Genomic DNA, 14,413 nt, shown 5'->3' with positions numbered 1-14,413 from the left:
TCACCCTCATGTCATCCAAATACTGTGACTCTTCAGTGGAACACAAAAGAAGAAGATGTTTCGATAAATGTCTCAGTGGTTTTGTCTCCAGATTGAAATAACGGGGTTTGGTAATATCAGTGCTATTTGGTTGCTAAAGTTTTTATATTGTCTTGTGTGTTCAGCAAAAAAAAACATAGTCATACAGTTTTGAAATGAATATGAGGCTGAGTAAATAATAATTCTCGTTTTTGGATGAACTATCCCTTTAAAGCGTGGAAAGAGCCCCTTTACTTCCATCTAGTGCTGGTTTTCAGCAACAACACAAGGCAGACGTAAAAACACACTATCTGGCAACCCTGAAAAGGCTTCACGTGACATCCAATAGCCAATCACAGGACGACATACCACGGCACAGGCGCCAAACCAAAGTGACGTTTTAAACTAAACATCAGGAAGAAAGATGGATGTTCCACAAAAGCGAAAGCGCGTCAGTCACGAAAAAACAAACTCAAAGCTGTTTAATAGTCAACCGACTCCATCAACAAACACAAATGAAGAAGGTTTCGTGGAGGGCTCGATAGTTCGCATTGCCATGGACAACTTCCTGTAAGTTAAGTGCTTAATCTCACTGACGTAAACGCACAAGGATAACTGTTACACCATTAACGTTAGTGAGCTATTTCATACTGGATCATGTTTGTGATTTATATCGTTGGTTCCAGCACGTATGACCACTCGGAGGTTTTCCCCGGACCCAAACTAAACATGATAGTGGGAGCTAATGGCACCGGCAAATCCAGCATAGTGTGTGCTATCTGCCTGGGGCTGGCAGGTAAAACAGCAGTCCTGGGCAGAGGAGACAAGGTAAGAATCACCAGAGAGCTCGTGTTTCACATACCTCGTTTTTGAAATATATTAAGTGCATTGAGAGAGCTTAAATGAGAGACTTATAAATACATTATTTCAGCAGCACAATACTTCACAGACATAACAATGCATTCAGCACGTGCGCACATGCAAATGGTTTTTACTTAAATGCAGTTTGCATAACAAAGCACAGCTTTGCATTGACAATCTAAAACGTAAAGGGATAGTTCACCCAATTCTGTCATCATTTCGTCACCCTCTTGTCATTGCAAACCTGTAACGTTACAGCTTTCTTTCTTCAGCAGCACACAACAGATTTATCTTACATAATAAAACATTATTACAGGATAATAAAACTATTACATTTTAAAATGTTTTTACTTGAGGGGGGACACCCAGTGCCGGCCCAGCCTCTGTTGGTGCCCTAGGCAAGATTTTCTTTGAATTGCGCCCCACTGTACAAAATAAATAAGTAAATAAAAATGTCTGAAAATTTACTTTTTTTAAAAGCAAAATTCATATTTATTTTAATATAACATGAACATAAATAGGAAGTAAATAAGAACTATTTTTTGTCTTAAAAATGTGTCTAATTAAGTACACATTGTATTAAAATTAACATTGAAAATAAAACTTTCTCTATAATACTGTAGTTGAAAACTAGAGCTCATAAAACAAATATTTGACTATTATTATTATTTAGATAAAGGTCGATGAGAACGTTCTTTTAACTTTTTGTTAAAAGCTCTTCGTAAACGCTGTAGGGACACAAATAAAAGCTTATTGTATTTTTTTGGATTTTCTTATATAAATTGCATCTCCTTTACTGTGCCACTAAACATCAGTTCACTTAGTTGAAAGCAGTCAAAAACAGCACGCAGTGTCAGTGTTACCAGTAAAATGGTTCTTAATAAACGAGCTGCTCCGAGAGGGATTCGAACTTAAAACAGGCAATAAATCTGGAGTGTTAGACAGGCGCTTTAACCACAAGACCACAGTCTTACTTAGTTATTGGAGGCATTTCTTGAAATTGTCCACTCAAGTTTACCTTCACAGTCCACACTAGCTGGTCTCTGTTACAGATGCATAATTAATGCGTTAAGATCATCAATCATAGGTAATCATAATCCCGTCATGATGCAAGAAGCTGTGAACATGTAACGTTTGTTGTGTTCTCGTCTGGCGCCCCTCTGGGTCCCTCTATGTCGCCTATGCCACGGGCTGGCCCTGGTGACCACCAGCCAAAAAAAACATTTGTGGGACAGGTAATACGTTTGTGTGGGACAATCTGAGACGCCACTGAAAGGTAGCGTAAACTGGGATATAATAACGGAATGAAACCGTTTTTATATGTTTATTTCTTACCTTGTAGCTCTTAAAAATAGTTTCTTATTTAGTCGATTCCAGCTACAATGTAATTAAGGCATAGATTAAATGTAATATAACACGAAATAATGGCCATTTCAATTTAAGGTTCACTGTGTCTTTTAATTTTGAGCACAGATCACAGGTGGAGTCAACACTTTGTTGTACACTTTGAAGATCTTCTCAAAATGAGAAATCTAAAAGAATAAAAACCAAACAAATAATGAAAAAGAATTATCTTTTAAAATGAATTATTGATAAATAAGGCATTTCATTATTTGCAAATACTTTTTATTTTAATACGCTTACTTCAACCTATAGGCTAGTTGATTATGTTTTAGTGAGTTTTTATCCGGTGAGTTGACATGGGAGGATCGCCACCCCTATCTACTAAAGTCACAGCCTCATGATGACTGAAATCACTTCCTTCTTCTCATACATTGGATAAAAAAAGTCTTTGACTTGTGTCTATACAATAGAAGCGAATGGGTACTGCCATTGTTCGCTTGCTAACATTCTTCAAAATATCTTCTTTTGAGCAGATATTTAATAGAGATGTCTTTCTTTATCAGGTTGGTCTGTATGTGAAGCGAGGATGTAATAAAGGCAAGGTTGAGATTGAGCTGTAAGTACAACGCTCCAAATGTTTTGCTCCAAGATCTTGGAGAAACTGTCTGAAGCATCTGAACTTTCAGGTACAGGGCATGTGGAAACCTGATCATAACCAGAGAGATCCAGGTTGAGAACAACCAGTCGACGTGGATGATCAATAAAAAGCACTCTAGTCAGAAGGCCGTGGAGGAGGCGGTGAGAGAGCTGCATATTCAAGTTGGGAACTTGTGTCAGTTCCTTCCACAGGTGAGTGCTTTTCTCGCTATGACATTTCATCGACGTCAAGTCCAAGTGTTTTAAAGAAGTCGCAGAACGCTTCATGTTTTGCATTTTATTTGGTGATACAGGAGAAAGTTGGTGAGTTTGCTAAGATGAGCAAGATCGAGCTTCTTGAAGCCACTGAGAAATCAGTCGGCCCACCAGAAATGTATGAGTTCCACTGCGAGCTCAAGACGTTTCGCAGCAAGGAGAGGGAACTGGAGGTAATGTTTTTCATGTTTTGAGACAGTGTATCTGTATACAGAGTCAACATTTGGGGTAACCCACTGCTAACTTTCATTTATTTCTGACTCCAAGCTGACATGAAACATCAACTTTGCACCTTCCAGTTGACTCTCAATAAGGGCTGTACTAGAATATTATAATATTCGGTCGATGGGTTGGCATTCGATTTTCAATTTTGAGATTCTTTTCTTCAAACACGTGGCATCCCCCTCAAAATCATTCTCATTCGCGCTTTAATATGAATCGCCCATGAGTGAACGTCATAAACGTCTTTCTTCTGGAACAGACGACAAAATGCAGAAGACAAGGACAAATTTGCGATTTATACACCATCTTAATTCGTAATTTTATGCATGATAAAGCTTTGTTTGCTCTGAAAATACATGCGAGTAAAAACACGTACCATTCGGAAGAAAAAACTTACTTATTTTAACTATGTTAATTGAAATGTGTGAGCATGATTTGAGCATGATTTGTTTGTTAGAAAATGTTAAGCTACCGTACCTTATTAAAAGTATTAATCTTCTTAACAGACCTGTGTGTTTTGTATCACTAGTGCAGTGTCTGTTCTCGGAGAATATATACACAGTCTGCGTGACGAGCGCTTCCTGCTGGCACTGTTCTGTAGTTTATTAAAAGTATTAATTGTCAACGTGTTGCGACTCGCATGTCCATATAGCAACAAGATGCGACACTTCACTCTCTTGGGTCCGCAGCTACACACTAGCTGCCAATCCGCCATGCGTGAAGTCGATTGGAAGAACGGTTCTCGACATAATAAGAATGCAAACAGACACACAGAGATTCCTGCCTTTATTAGAGAGAAGAATATGTTCAGCCCCCTCCTGCGAAGCTCAAAAAATGGTATTCGGTACAGCCCTACTCTCAATGGGTTGAATGGATAAAGATCAACCCTACGTTTTACTGCCTTACTCGATGTTCTACGTCACCTTGGCTACGCTACGGCAGATATGAATAGAGTTGTATGCACTATTTCGTTAAACACTGTTTTGATTGTGTGTCTTCGACAGAACACGTGTAAGGAGAAAGCCAACTTTCTAGAGAAGGCCAGACAGAGAAACGAGAGGAACAAACTGGATGTAGAGCGCTACTACATGAAGAAAAGACACTTGGACCGGATCCAGATGCTGGAGAAGAAAAAACCATGGGTGGTGAGTAGGAATACAACAATACAGTTAACCCACTGTTCAATGCGTGCGTCGGTTTTTTACCCATGGTTTTCGGTTCAGTTCTGATGGCTTGGCACATTGAAGTTTTTTTATTAGTCTGCACTATTGTGACAGGAACAGTAAGAAGAAGAAGAAAAAACTTTATTGCTATTCTCTTTATTTTACTTCACTTCACTATTCTCTTTAAGCTAAAATCAACTTATATAGTTCCTGTTGTATTGAATAATATAAAATAAAGATCTATTAAAGATTTACTCTGGAAGCTCACAGCAGTTCTTTGTTAACCGTTCATCAACATGCCAGTAAAATAAGCTTATTGAGGTTTAGTGCATCAGTGTATTAAAAATAACGTAACGACACATACTAGATTGAATATGGCAGAGAGACCAAACAGCCAATCTTATATAAACAAAGTGTCATTTAAGTAGTAGCACACCGGACAAGAAGCGTCACGGACAGTTCACAGGATGCCCACATTCTGTATGCGCAAGCTCAAATTTAAAGTCTACTCCTTAAACAAGTTGAAACAATTTAACTTGTTTTATGTCACTATTTAGCGAATAGGCCCTATATCACGTTAATAAATGCATTATCGGTCGCTGTAAATAAAAACAAAAGCATGTGACAGGGACAGCAGTATAATAAATATATTTGTTTTAATGCTTATCAAACAACAACAAAACGAAGACAAACAGACTCGCTGCTCCTGTCTGATCAACTTTAATAACTTTAATATGATTTGATCTACAGCATATTTCCGTAAACTGTAGCGATGTAACAAATCACTCAACTCACGATTCGATGCGATTCACGATACAGATCTAACAGTACGATTGGTCACGAATCACGATTTGATTTTAACAAAACGAGTTGAGAAATTCGCATTGAACAACTGCCCTTTATTATTCCTCAACTCAAAAACTGCATATTTCTTTGCAAAATAAAAATGCCTTTCATATCAAATATAACGAAACAAAATTGCAATTTTAAATTCCAAAATTAAATAAAAAATGAATTATACAAATTAAACAAAGTGTCTTGTCTTTAATATAAACCAACACTGTGCTTTTCCTAGCACAAATAAAACAAGTCTCTTTAATACAAACAATTAACATAACTTGGATTTTTTACATGTTTTTTTTTTTAAATACTTTTTACAACATGTTGTTTGTCACTATTGCGCCTGTGAAGCGAGTTTGCAGTAAACACAGCGGCCCCTGCTGTTCAAAATATGAATCGCGATTTGTTGAACATTTCAGCCGACTTGAATAGTCACATATTTTAACCGATATTAAACCGGCTCATGGTGAATCGTAACATTCCTAGTATACCATGAGGATTTTGAAGTGTAATTTCACATTTGGCTCCTTTATTCAGTTTCTATACCTGATAACCAGAGTTAGACCAACCTTAAACCCTAAAAATCACTGTTAATTTAATTTGAGTGTTTGCTTTATTTCATTTATTTGTGCTATTGCTCATAATTTGATAATTTGTTCTAATTTTATTACTAACTGATTGACTACTAATATTAGAGTTAGGCTAATAGTTTTGTGGTATTATGAGCTTATTTATTAAGATTGCATAGGTAAAAAAACAAACTAATAACTAGACTTTATTACTTTTTGTGGCGGGCAATACAATTTTTGTCAGGACCAGTAAAAGTGTAGAAATAAATGTATGCATAACAATCTGTACAAAGTCTGTAATCGTTGCATCCTCATGTTATTCCATGTCTTGTTTCTTGTGTTCTGCAAAGCAAAAACTAGTGTACAAGCAGCTCTTTTTTATACAATAACAGTAAACTGAGATTTATTATTTTAGCCTGTTTAATCACCTTTATATCCTTTTTGCAGGAGTATGAAACGGCACGAAAGCAGCTCGAGGGAGTAAAGAAGGAGAGAGACGAAATGAAAACAACACTCAAGTCATTGAAAGAAGCTCAGCAGCCGCTGCTCAGAAAGATTCGCTCGGTGGAGAGTCAGCTTCAGCCCATTGAACAGCAGATGAAGGAAATGGTTAGCACATCACAAACACTTCAGCCCATTATAAAAATAATGTTATGCTGGTTTTGTTTTTCAGTTATTAAGATAACCTCACTGTTTTCAGACTAACGGCATCAAAGAGGCGTCACAGAAGTGTAAGCAAAAACAGGATCGGCTTGAATTGAAGAACAAAGTGGTATGTGCAAAGTTGACCCGGTAGTTTATACTGTAGTATGCAGAACACGATATACATTAACAACCACAATGTGTCTCTTGAATACAAGCGTTAAAAAGAGTAGTTCACTATAAAATTACAATTTCATGATAATTCGCTCAGCCACATGTCATGCAAGCCGTCCTTGTGTATATTTCTACTGTCAGAAAGGTTTCCAGGGTTCTTATACATACAATGCATTTAAACAGGGAGCTGTTGGTTTAAGTCCAAATTTCAGATTCATCACTTTAAGGGGCTCTAAACGATGAACAAGGGTGTTGCCTTGTGAATCGATAAAAAATGATATACTTTTGTTATGATATATGATATACTACGTGGACGCTCTACATGAAGGGACTCAAAAGCCTTAATTTGTTTTTGACAGAAGAACTAAATGTGGGTGAGTGAATTATCACCATTTTTTCTTTTACAGTAAACTACTGCTTTAAGAGAGTGCCTGAAAGTTTCATTAAATATATAATACTTTATTTAAAGTATTTCTCATACTGACGGTTAGGTTTGTGAGCATGAATCATCAGAGCAAAACTTTTTCTTGACAACATATGAAAATCTGTTTTATACCACTTGATGGCACAAAATACAGATTGGTTTGTTGTGATAATTGTTAGGTTGATGACATCAGACAGGAACTCAGTTTAAAGCAGACAGAAGAGGCAGACCGGCAGAAGCGCATCGGACACACAGTTCTCATGATCAAAGACCTTCAGAAGGAACTTCACAACGTTGGCAGTCAGGAGGACGTTACTCCTCAGATCGAGGCCATCAATGTCGATCTAAAGGCCATTCAGGAAGCAAAGGCCCAGCTGGAAAGCGAAAACTTAGACCTGCGCAGAGAAAAGGATGAAGCCTTTGGAGAACTTAATCGTAAGGTTTCAAAATACATCATATATTTATATCTCCAAGTCTAGTGATCATATTTACAGGGATGCACATGGTGTGACGAAAATGAAAAATGAGCTCTGTAAATTAGTGTAAGCCATTCATTAGCATACGGACATGGTTTAAACCTTTTGATGCACAATCACAGTTTTAGTGTTAAATGGGACCTTGGTGTAAATTGTGAAAAACTGAGAATTTCCGCTTTTGTTGGTTCTGCTTTCGTTACTAGAGAAGCACGCGGCACGCGCAGCCTCTGTGAATGTCTGGATCTGCACTGCGCTGCACGTCTACCAAAACACTGCTTCTCTTAAACATTCTAAAAGGACAAGCTGTTTAAACTTGACACTTGCATGCAGCTTGTGTTTCTCTATGCTTTACTCAATCCTAGCTCCGCACCGCAAGTCTCCATGTGCGCTCGCAAGTGCACTTCCCAGCAACCTGCCAAAAACCAAATGAATGTTGAAAATAAATACTTTATAATGTAAAAATTAAAACAAGAAGAAATACATTATTACTGTATTTTAAGTTAACTTTAAAATAATATAAATATATTATTATCGCACTTTATTATTTTGTTTATTGTTCATTAAAAAGAAACTACTTTTATTTTTAATAGGTAAATATAATTTGTCACACGATGTGCAATGTAAAAGTGTGCACTCTTGAGAACCAGATAGAAAAACGTATGTGCACTCCTGCATATTTATTTGTTTTTTCTGTAAAAGGTTTGCAGAATCGAATGAGGAGTCTAGATGACATGATGAGGATGAAAGAAGAGAAGCTGCGCACCCGCTTCCGTGACACATACACCGCTCTCATGTGGCTGAGAAAGAACAAGAATCTCTTTCAAGGCAATGTCTATGAGCCCATGATGCTGGTGGTAAGAGAGGAGCCATTCGCTCAACCACAGTTCTCAGAGTGCATTCGAGCAGATCCGACTCACATCTCATGTTTGTAGATAAATGTACGTGATCCACGGTATGCCAGATATGTTGAGAGCCACATTCCTGTCAACGACTTGAGAGCTTTCGTCTTCCAGAAGCAAGAGGACATGGAGACGTTCATGACTGAGGTTTGTGGATTAGCAAAGAGCAATAAATGACACTTTCCATGAAACAGATCATACATAGTTCCATTTAGTTTTCATGAGGTGTGCAGCATAGTTTTCAGACCGAAACATGTCTAAATACAGCGTTAAACTTTGAAAGGTTATATTTTAGCAATACACATTATACATGAAAAATATATACTGTATATAATCAATGTAATAGTTTTTAAATAATGGCAATAGTTGGTTTAGCAGTTGTTGCAAAAATAATTGATAACACTATATAACAATAAAAAAGGAAATTTCGCTTTAATTGGACTTTATTTATGGAGTTTAAGAGCCTATTTACACCTGGCCACTTCATGCGTTTTCTCCTGGTGTAAATGCCCTCTGACACACATTGGAGACGGACTTAAATCTGATCGCGCAAACCGCTCCATAAGGTGGAAGGGACGCATTCCAGTCAAATCTGATAAAGTCTAAATGCATCTGGTTGTTAAAACCACATATGTTAGCGCTTCACTCCTCCCAAACGAATGAATGTTGCCTGTAAGTTAGCCACACCTGAGGCAAATAGACCGATAAAACAGGCGGGGATGAAGCAGCCCTGAAACCCAGACACTCATTGAAGTAACGCACTGGGGCTATTTGGTCGTAGACGCGGTTAGGGTGAAATATTGAGATCTCGTCATCCTGGAGAATGTGACTTGTGGTTATTCTGCAAAGGCATGATGCCACGTGAGCACAAGGGCTTTGAAAAGAGAGAACGTTACGATACAAGTTTTTTTTCCTGTTAGACATGACTGCATTTGCAGAAGTAAATTAAGCAAAACAACAGTCCCAATCATTTCATTTCGTACATTTGCATTTTGTGCGCGAATAAAAGTTTGGATTTATATCCGTTCAGCTGAGACGCATTTAATGCATCTGTTTTAATAAATCCGATAGCTATTCGATCAGAGAAAATGCATGAAAGTACAAGGTTCAATAACACTGAGCTCATGAGTAACATCATCACGTTTACAAAAAATAAGTTGTCCAAAACTTCTAAAGTTTTACATTTGATCGTTTTTGTCTTTTATAATATGTCCTCATGAACCAGTTCCAGACGTAGTCACCCATCATCCATCCATCCCACCTTCCCTGTGCTACTGAAATTTCTAGGATTTTGTGACAGTGACAATTGGAAAATAAGTTTAAAATAAGTGAAAATTTTTACAGTTTCTGTTTATTTTCAGTATACCAATATAGTATTAATAATTAAATTAAATATACACTAAAACATTGATGCTACATGAAAATAAATATGACCACGATAATTAGCACCACAAAATCGTACAAGAACTGTAAAGACGTAAGGCAAAACTAACATTTGTTAAACTGTGTTCTCTAACATATAAAAGGAAAATGTGAATTTAAGCCTTGAACGTTAAGAACAGAAACAAGTCAAGTCAATTTGATCTTTATACACAGTATTGCTAATTTTCTTTCTTTCTATGCAAATTATGAAGCAATTAAGTGTTTTCTATATCATGTTTTATGATGCATTTTTATGTCTATTTGAATTTCTCTGTTGTGTTTTCTGTTCAAAAACTCTAGAAAGTGCTTAAGAAGAAACGTAACTGATTTGATTTACACACATTGTGTAAAGTGCATAGAAACTGCTAACTATTTGATTAATTTGTTTTTCTCTCAGGTCCGAGACACACAGAATTTGAGGGTTAACAGTGTGATTGCTCCTCCAGATTCATGCTCGAATCGGCTGCCATCACGACCCCTTGATACGTTAAGGTAACGTGCTATTTGACCAGTTATTATCCCTGATTCTTCTGTATGTTATTCTAGGATGTGCTAGCGATTGATTTGTTTTTTTCAGGCGTTACGGCTTCTTCTCATACCTCCGTGAGCTGTTTGACGCTCCCGATGAGGTTATGAGTTACCTTTGTCATCAGTACCGAGTTAATGATGTGCCAGTGGGAACAGAGACTACCAAGAACATGATAGAAACGGTATGGTTTAATTTCACAATGATTTTAAAGCTGGAAGGTTGTCTGTAGATCTTCAAGATCATATCAGGAACCTACATTTCAAACTGGAGGAACCAGGTTTGTATGATTGTTATCCATTATGTGATCACATTTTCAGTAAAGTTTGTACAGAATGACCAATCATTCACTTAATAAACCTGAAGTTTTTAGGTGTTTAATAAAGGATTTGTTTTTCTCAGGTGATTAGCGAGGCAAGGCTGAGGATTATCTACACCGCTGAGGAAAAGTACACAGTGAAGACCTCCTCTTACTCTAATAATGTGATCTCCAGTAACTCCGCCCTACGCCCCTCTCAGTTCCTCACTGTGGCTATAGATACTGAGGAGAAACGACAACTGGAGGAACATCTGAGGGTGAGAGATGCCCATCGGTCGCCTTGTCATCAGTGATTTAACAACATCGCTTTAGTCGTTACAATTTGGTTGTAACTGCGTTTTATAAAGCTCTAACATGCTAAATATTTAAATAAAATACATTTGACCCCTTGTCCACAGGTAGCTGAAGAGCGGGTTAGGATTATCGATGAGCGAATGAGAGCCATTCGTGAGGAACTGACTATTCTGAGTCGCCGTGATAATGATCTGCGTGCAAAAAAAAAGCAACTGTCTGAGCTTAAAGGCAAGAAGAGAAACCTGGAGCAGAAGATCAGCACAAAACAGGACAGGTGCCTTCTACCAAACCACACCTGATCTCCCTGTGTCTCTCTCAACTTGTACATCATTCTTAGGTTTCCTTTAACTGGTTTCTGCTGGGTTTTTTGTGTAGTTTGAGGCAGATGGAACAGAACAAGATCAACTTGCAGGCGGTCGAAGAGGAAACAAATGCAAAGATCTCCGCTGTAAACAACGAGAAACTGGTCATAATGGCAGAGTATCTGAGTCACATGAAGGTGTGTTTCTGCAGACTCGGTTCAAAAACCCTCCATCTGCAACATGCGTGCATAGAGCTTTTACAAGACTATTGTTTATGCTTTACATTAAAAAAATTCTTAAACAGTGGGTGAGAAGTTCTGACTGTTGTTCTCTGATGTTTCTGTATTGTAAAATGTTAGATTTATTGTCCGTGTCATTTATTTATTGGAAGCTGTGTCTTTCCTGAATGCTTTGTTTCTTATTGCTCTGTGTGGTTTTGTGCAGACGAAGGCAAAGCTGAGTATGGAGAAGGTGTATTTGGCTCTTCAGAGCGCAGGTCTCGCTGCTGAGAAAACCAAACTGGAAACGGACTGCAGAGACAGTTCAGCGGAGCTCAAGCGAGCTGAGGTGAGAGAGACGAGCAGTCACACAAGGTCCTGGGTCGGGTTGTCTGGGGAATGGGCTGATGAAATGTCATGTGTTTGTGCTCTGCTGTGCAGCTAGCGTATACTAAGCTGGACCAAGTGAAGACCAACCTGTTGGCCACGTGTAAGACCCTGATGAGAAGGGCCAGTGAGATCTGCAACATGACTCCTAAAGAGACGGCAGTCCCAGAAGAATTACATGCAGTCAGTGACCAACCCAATAACACCATATCAAACATATCAAATGTCTTCAGTCTGTAGTTTGTTATTTTACATCAATATTTGTTTCGTCTTTGTAGGCGTTCAGCCAGTTGCCTGATACTCTGGATGAGATTGATGCCATGTTGAATGAGGAGAAGGCCAGAGCCGAGTGCTTCACTGGTCTCAGTGACAATGTAAGACAAACACAACACTTTTTCACTATAATAGATGAGCCTGTTGATGCTTTGTTAAAGTCTCAAAAACATTTGGAGCTGACGCTGTCGGACAAATTCCAGACACCTACTTGAGCTTGTGTCATATTTGGACCCGTTTGTAGTGCCTATCTATCCAATATTCATTTTTTTGTCTAATCTTTTGTGCCCCGAATTCCATTAAAGTGATAGTTCACTTTCAAAATAAAAATTCTGTCTACATTAACACGCCATCTTGTCATTTAAAACCTGTTTGACTTTCTTCTGCAGAATACAAAACTAACAGAATAATACCCCTCTATTCACTTCATTTGTACCAATGCAAGTGAATGGGGGCTGTTAACAACATTCATCCAAATATCTTCTATTGTGTTCTGCGGAAGGAAGGAAGTCAAACAGGTTTGAAATGACAAGAGGGTGAGAAAAAGATGACGGAACTTTCACTTTTTAGGTGGTGGAGGAATATAACCGCCGTGAGCAGGAGATTAAGAACATGGAGAGGGAGCTAGATGAGAAGGCCAATGCACTAAACACTTACAGACAAAACATCGCTGAGGTGAGTCCAGACGATCACGTACATCTGAAGTGTCTCACATGAATGTTACTATACAGTAGTCATAAAATGTTTTGGTTCCCACGTACACCTGTATTTAGTAATTTTAGATCATGTAACTGTTCGTCAGGCTAAGGAGCGCTGGCTGAATCCTCTGAAGCTGTTGGTCGAGCAGATAAACGAGAGATTCAGTGATTTCTTCCGCTCAATGCAGTGTGCTGGAGAGGTGGATCTTCACTCCGAGAATGATGTGAGTATTTACACACCTTCCACTTTGTATCGCACATCTTCTCAAGATGTTGAACCGGCTTTAGCTTTCCCCACACACACTCATATGACGTTCGGTCGCTCTAAATGAACAAAATACTTGAAAGGTATTTTAGTGGCAGTAATTCTTTTGTGCGGTGATCGTTTAAACTGCGCAGTTTGAGCACTCTGGTTGAATGCTGTTTGTAATGACTTGTATTTTTTCGCTTCAGGAGGAGTATGATAAGTACGGCATCCGCATCCGTGTGAAGTTTCGCAGTAGCACTCAGTTGCACGAGCTCACCCCTCACCATCAGAGTGGAGGAGAGCGCAGTGTATCCACGATGCTGTACCTCATGGCCCTGCAGGACCTTAACCTCTGTCCCTTTAGAGTGGTCGATGAGATCAATCAGGTGATGCACTCAAACAATACTAGAGTAACAGTACAGCTGCATTTAAAGCATAAATTGCAAATTAAATCATAAATTACATTTTTTTAACACCTATTCTGCTACGAGTAGGGTATGGACCCTGTGAATGAGCGACGAGTGTTCGACATTGTTGTGAGGACTGCTTGCGGCATAAATACATCACAGTATTTCTTCATCACACCCAAGGTAAGTTTTGCCTTGTGACTGTGGGAGGGTTTGGTTTTGGTTTCATTTAACCCTTCTGTGTTTAGCTTCTACAGAACCTGCAGTACGCAGAGGAGATGACCATTCTGTGTGTGCACAACGGACCCTACATGCTTCCTCCCAATAAATGGAACACCAAAGCCTTCATCAGGCGAGCCAAACGTCGCCAACCTGTTCATTAACAACACACAGGGGCTAATATTAAGCGGTATTGTTCACTCTGGACTGTTTAATGCTTTTTAAACAATGTTGAGCTATGCTGAGTATAGCTAAAGTTGTTTTTGTTGGATGATCTATTCATCGTTTTTTTTTCTAAATTTCAGAATATGCACTAATCAGTCACTGGTGTTAATTTTGAGCTTTGTTTATTGCAGGACTGTAGTTATTGGTTGTTTAATCAAAGCTGTCGCAATGTTGAGTATAGCTAAAGTTGTTTGTAAAATTTTCTATTTACATAGTCTTGACCCGAAACTACCTTAGCTTGAGCTGCAGTGAACTGCTGCTTTCGTTCAGTGTAAATGTTTTTTGTGTAGAATAATAAACATTGAGCTAATGAAAACAATCAATGTGTAAAA

At 38.3% G+C, this 14,413-nt stretch overlaps 1 protein-coding gene across 1 annotated transcript; it reads left to right on the top strand.

Moving 5' to 3' along the window:
* Positions 1 to 404: 404 nt before the first annotated feature.
* Positions 405 to 14,400, top strand: smc5 (structural maintenance of chromosomes 5). The gene is made up of 24 exons (XM_056735970.1): positions 405 to 588; positions 705 to 846; positions 2,787 to 2,839; positions 2,910 to 3,072; positions 3,174 to 3,308; positions 4,362 to 4,502; positions 6,377 to 6,538; positions 6,630 to 6,701; positions 7,349 to 7,604; positions 8,345 to 8,499; positions 8,578 to 8,691; positions 10,364 to 10,458; positions 10,544 to 10,676; positions 10,895 to 11,068; positions 11,210 to 11,379; positions 11,481 to 11,604; positions 11,852 to 11,974; positions 12,067 to 12,195; positions 12,291 to 12,386; positions 12,856 to 12,960; positions 13,088 to 13,207; positions 13,437 to 13,616; positions 13,725 to 13,820; positions 13,886 to 14,400. Exons 1-24 carry the CDS (start codon positions 443 to 445, stop codon positions 14,018 to 14,020), a joined length of 3,219 nt encoding a protein of 1,072 aa, XP_056591948.1. The 5' UTR covers positions 405 to 442; the 3' UTR covers positions 14,021 to 14,400.
* Positions 14,401 to 14,413: the final 13 nt, after the last annotated feature.

Source organism: Triplophysa dalaica, chromosome 22, assembly GCF_015846415.1.
Source record: "Triplophysa dalaica isolate WHDGS20190420 chromosome 22, ASM1584641v1, whole genome shotgun sequence".
Taxonomy (NCBI): domain Eukaryota; kingdom Metazoa; phylum Chordata; class Actinopteri; order Cypriniformes; family Nemacheilidae; genus Triplophysa; species Triplophysa dalaica.
Note: the sequence above shows the minus strand (reverse complement) of the source record. Positions and strands in the feature narration are given on the sequence as shown.